Source organism: Charadrius vociferus, unplaced genomic scaffold, assembly GCF_000708025.1.
Source record: "Charadrius vociferus isolate BGI_N301 unplaced genomic scaffold, ASM70802v2 scaffold1324, whole genome shotgun sequence".
In the NCBI taxonomy this organism is placed as follows: Eukaryota; Metazoa; Chordata; class Aves; order Charadriiformes; family Charadriidae; genus Charadrius; species Charadrius vociferus.
This window is the reverse complement of record NW_009647862.1, coordinates 105,875-110,750: the sequence shown is the minus strand read 5'-3', so window position 1 is coordinate 110,750 and position 4,876 is coordinate 105,875. Positions and strand designations below refer to the sequence as shown.

At 59.3% G+C, this 4,876-nt stretch overlaps 1 protein-coding gene across 1 annotated transcript in view; it reads right to left on the bottom strand.

Annotated features, from left to right (window-relative positions):
* Positions 1-959: 959 nt before the first annotated feature.
* The window catches only part of MFAP1 (microfibrillar-associated protein 1), a 12,687-nt gene continuing 8,770 nt past the window's right edge, over positions 960-4,876 (bottom strand). The window contains exons 2-9 of the mRNA XM_009883049.1: positions 4,605-4,824; positions 3,834-3,963; positions 3,337-3,524; positions 2,787-2,895; positions 2,549-2,709; positions 2,148-2,307; positions 1,374-1,463; positions 960-1,228 (exon numbers count right to left, since the gene is read on the bottom strand). Of these exons, the coding sequence (XP_009881351.1) occupies positions 1,046-1,228; positions 1,374-1,463; positions 2,148-2,307; positions 2,549-2,709; positions 2,787-2,895; positions 3,337-3,524; positions 3,834-3,963; positions 4,605-4,824 (1,241 nt within the window). The 3' untranslated portion in view covers positions 960-1,045. The remainder of the gene's footprint in view (positions 1,229-1,373; positions 1,464-2,147; positions 2,308-2,548; positions 2,710-2,786; positions 2,896-3,336; positions 3,525-3,833; positions 3,964-4,604; positions 4,825-4,876) is intronic.

Sequence of the window (4,876 nt, the reverse complement as noted above, 5' to 3'; positions counted from 1 at the left end):
CAACTGAGCGCCGGGCCCGCCGGACTGGCGCTCCCTCGCCGGAGGCAGGGGTGGCTGGAGATGCGGTGTGTTACCTTACCCAATAAAGGCACTGGTGGGAGTGGGCTGTCACTGTGGTCTGCGCGCCGCTGTGCGCCTGCCCCTTCCCAGCAGTGCTGACAACAGGCCCTGGCTTGCAGGAAGGTGTGTGGCATCGTGCTGGCAGCGCCCGGGCACAGCCCTGACCAGAGCAGGACAAGGCGACCTGTCCAAGTGACGAGATGTGCCGCTTTTCTGCTTTTAACCTCCACACAGGTGGCCACTGGCCAGACCCTCATTCCACACACAGCGGCTCTCCCGGGGCAGTGGCTCCTGTCACTCGGCTGTCCTGGCTCACGTGCCAACGGGTGCAACCCGAGGTCTGGCAGAGGAACACCGGGCCAGCCCTTCCCGCCTCGGTGAGTGTGGCTGCACCAGCCCATCCTGTCTCACAGGAAAGTGCAGTATGGGACAGATGCATTCCACAGACAACACAGCCAGCATGTGTAAGAAAATGACTGCTTTAATCAAAATAAAACCCCCTCCTACGCACAGGTAGAAAAGCCAAGCCCTGCAGAAACAGGGTGAGGAGATGGGGTGACCGCTGGTCCACACCAACAAAGGGCCCAAACTGACACCAGGGAAAGTACAAGCGACAGGGAGATGCTGTGGACCAGATGGGTACAAAAGTCTATTAATTCCTCCAAAAGTAGATGTGCTGGAGCCGGGCGCATCGCTGTGCTCCCGCATGGCCAAGTGGGGTGCTGCCGAGGCTCTCGGGGTGGCTGCTGGTGGGACGGTGGTGTGGCCATGGGCCTGGCCAGCACAGTCAGGCCACCCTCCACGACACACAGGCAGGGAGCCCACCGGGTCTCCACAGCAGGACACTGTATCAACAGGGCAGGCGTGGCACAGGGGCACAAAGGAAGGGCTTGTCACCACACGAGTCCTGGCACAGCGCTGTGTCCCTTCTGTCCCTGCCCAGGCTCCCGGCAGCTGGCAGAGAAGTGCCCGCCCGCCTGCTCCCTTAAGTGGTTTTTCGCTTCTTGGCGGAGGGTCTCTCAAAGACGTCTCGTACGCCTGCTGCTTTCTGCTTGAAGAACTTGGTGTTCTGCGCACTCTCCTGGCCCCAGGCAGAGTCGAAGGAGGTGGTATCCTGGTCCACCAAGTGTGTGTACTTTGTCCGCCCCGAGCGCCCAAAGTTCTTGACCTGGAGAGAAGAGCTCGTGAGCAGCTGCTCAGGGAGGACGTGGGGGCCTGCGGTTTGCCCCCACCCAGCACACCAGCTCCCTCTGAGGAACTGCAACCCCTCAGCACAGCACGCAGGCCGGGCGCCCCCCAGCCAGCACACCCACCTGCATGACTTTGGGCAGGATGGTCTTGTTGAAGTGATCCTCGAGGGTCGGGGCGCTGAAGTCCCTCTTGTACACCTCCTCCTCCTCATCCTGCAGGAGAAGGACACACCTGCTCAACCCACAAGTTTCCAGCCAGTGCCAGTAGTAAGTGGAAGTGGGGGAGAGCCACCGGAAGCCTGTATCACTGCTCTGCCGCAGGCTGCTGCAGCACTTGCAGTCCTATTAACGTACTGCTGAAGGTGGGGGACATGAGTGTTGTCCCCCAGGCCTGACCCCGCAGCCACCCTCATATTCCCTCAGGATACTTTTCCAGAGCCTGGGCCATAGCCCACACGGAACGGGCTCAGTTCTGGCAGGGTCCGTGAGCCCAAACAGCAGCATGGGGACAGCTCTGCTCCTTTGGCTCCGTCTCAACTGGAAACCCTCGACCCAACGTGCTGAGGTGAGGCAGTGTGGGCCGGCTCCAGGTAGAACTGCGCCTGCCCCACTCGGGCTGCAAGCCAGTGCCTGGCAAGCTGCTGTGGTATCACTGCTTATCCTCTCCTGACTGCATCGGTGTCACCGCTCACCCTCTGCCACAAGAGCTGGCTGAGTTCAGATCACCTCGGCCACTTCAGCCCCATGCCACCTCTGAGGGTCGGCTCTTGTCCCAGGGCACCCCCAGCCCCATGGGGGTGCTCCCCGCAGGGAGAAGTTGGCCCCGTGCTCTCGCGCAGCCCCGGCAGTGTGCAGTCCCAGCCCTTGCCATGCATCGGTCTTCCCATCACCACTCACCATGAAGAAGGCACCGCGATGGTAGTACTTCTGCAGGAACTTGTATTTGCCCTTCACCGCCTTGTTGGTGATGACCTTGCCGTTGGCCCGCAGCTCGGCGCGGCGCTCCTCCTCCGTCAGGTTCCGCATGCGCTCGATCTCCGCCTTCTCCTTCTCCATGCTGGGCAGGAGAGAAACCCCTGAGACCGCGCGTTCCCACAGCACCCTCCTGGGAGAGCTGCTGTCACCAGCCCCCATCCAAGGGATTATACGTTTACTAACTCTAGGGGAGCAAAGGCACCCCAAGGTGGGACAGCCGTGCTGCCAAAGGGAAGCCTGAGGAAGAGATGTTAATTGCCCACGGGCCTGTGGGGCCTGGGGCTGTGGGTTCTCAGCCTCATATCTATGCAGACAATACTTACGCTTCTCGTTCTTCACGGTCCCGTTTGATACGCTTCAGCTCACGTACTTTCCAGGCCTCGTACTCCTCCTCATCGTTCTCATCATCTGTATCAAGTGCATCCAGTGCTGCCAGTGAGCGCTTGTTCTCCTCCAGCTCCTTCTTCGCTTCCTCTTCTACAATCTGCAGCGAGGAACAAGCTAAGCTTGCTGCGGAGACTGCCCCCTTCCCTGTGTGACACCCAGCCCACCCCTTGGCACCTTCAGCGTGTACTTGCGCCTCTCCTCCGCCAGCCTCTTTGCCTCCTGCTCCAGCTCCTTCTGCTTCAAGGCTTCTGCTTCTCGCTCCTGAACTGTGATCCGGTCCTTCCTGCAGGCAGGGGACCACAACAGCCTTCAGCCCTTCTGTGAGCCAGCACAGCTGCCTGGCTCCTTGCAGACCTCCCCCCATCCTGCAGCGCAGCCCCTTTCAGCCTTTGCTCTCTCCCAGGACAGGCTGAGCCCCAGGAGTCTCCCCTTTCCAGCGTCACCCATGCTGGAGCTACCACACCATTCCCCTACAGCTGCAGGCGCGCACACAAGCAACAGGAAACAAAGCCTCTGGCTGTGGTGCACACCTTCCCTTTGCCACCGTACGGCACTTGCCCGAGGGCTCTGGTCAGACCCTATTACGACTTCGACCGACAGCCTGATCCTGCACCAACTGACACAGCTGACAAGGGGCTGTTGGTGCAGGGATCGCCCCTCGCTTTTGCCCCAGGGAGATGAACCGCCACCCTACAGCAAGGAAGAGACCATGGCATCCACCCACTTGCGGATGAAGACAGGTTTGAGACGTGGCTCCATTTCATCCTCGCTGTCTGTGTACTCCTCGTACTCGGACTCTGACTCAGACTCTTCTCCAGATCGACCCTCATCTTCCAACTCCATCACTTCCATCTCCTCGGTTTTCCTCTCCTGTGCTCGCTGACGCATCATCCCACGCCGACGTTCAATCTCCTATACAGAGACAAACACGGAGGAGTCAGATGACCAGCCCCGCTACCACTTCGCTCTCATTTTCCTGTACAAGAAATGCAGTGTCTGGAGTGTTGGCTACGAGACAGTATGCCTGTCCTTCTGGATGCAGGATCGCCTCTCCCGGTGTCCCATCCCACACAAGAGGACAGTAACCCACGAGTTAAGTCACGGCCAACCGTGACACTTGTTGAGCTCCACCAGACAGCCCACATGTCCATGCAAAAGGCAGTTCCAGCCTGTGCCATTCAGGGGCTCCCTTAGACTCGTTATTCAGCTCTGCAAGCGTACCTCATCATCGATCTCTTCCTCTTCCTCTTCGCTGGTGTCCTCCCTCTCCAGGCGCCAAGCTTCCCCCTCCACCTCTGAATCACTTTCTCCAACCACTTCAGGTTCCACGATTTTACGGTGTCTTGCCAGCCTGCAACAGACCCAAATTAAAGAACAGCACTTTGAATGCAAAGAGGCTGTAAGAAATTCACCATTCGTGAATTGTTCCTAACGAGGCCGTGGTAAATGCTGGAACTGCTGAGTGTGGGCAGACCCCACACATTCTTTCCCAGGAGGCTGGAGTGGCTGGGGACCGGCAGCTCCTCCCTGTCCATGCTCCGAGTAGCAATGGAGATCCCAGCAGGAAGCCTCCATGTTACTGGAACCAAAAGCAGCAGCAGCTCCACAGGAGGAGGCAAACAGCACTTGGTTACTCCCTGCCTGGAGCATATTCCACGTGACACCATCCCTCCCCACTACCATGAGCCTTAACACACTGTTAGTTTTTATTTTGGAGCCTGTTTTTGCCTTCACCCACCAAACCACACCCAGACATGGGGCTGTGCCCTGGGAAATGGTGACTCCTGGTTGGAAGGGCTGCTTGTGGCAGGGCCAGAGCCTGAGGCACAGGGCAGCACAGACATGATTAGAGTCAGAGGCTCTCCTGCACTGCCACAACAATGATCAGCTTCTGCCAGCGTTCCTGCAATTCCTTACTACCATGTGGCAGAGGGGGGATCGGACTCCCCTACAAGGGCAGGGGCACAGCTCTTCGCTGACCCCAGCACTCACCGCTCCTCCACATCTTCAGCGATGCGGTTCTGAAGACGCCGGAGCCGGGGGTCGTTGGCGAGCTCCTCCTCCTGCTCCTCGGGCTCAACCTCCTGCTCCTTTGCCTTCTTGATGAACTGGAACTCCTCATCCTCCTCCTCCGAGGACTCCATGGGTGCATAGTCGGGCCGCTTCCCCGACACATATCGCTTCACCTTCACCTTCTCCATGGACAGCTCGCCTGCGGGTACCCAGGCCGTCACCAAGGGCTCTGCGCCCGGGCCCGCGTCCCC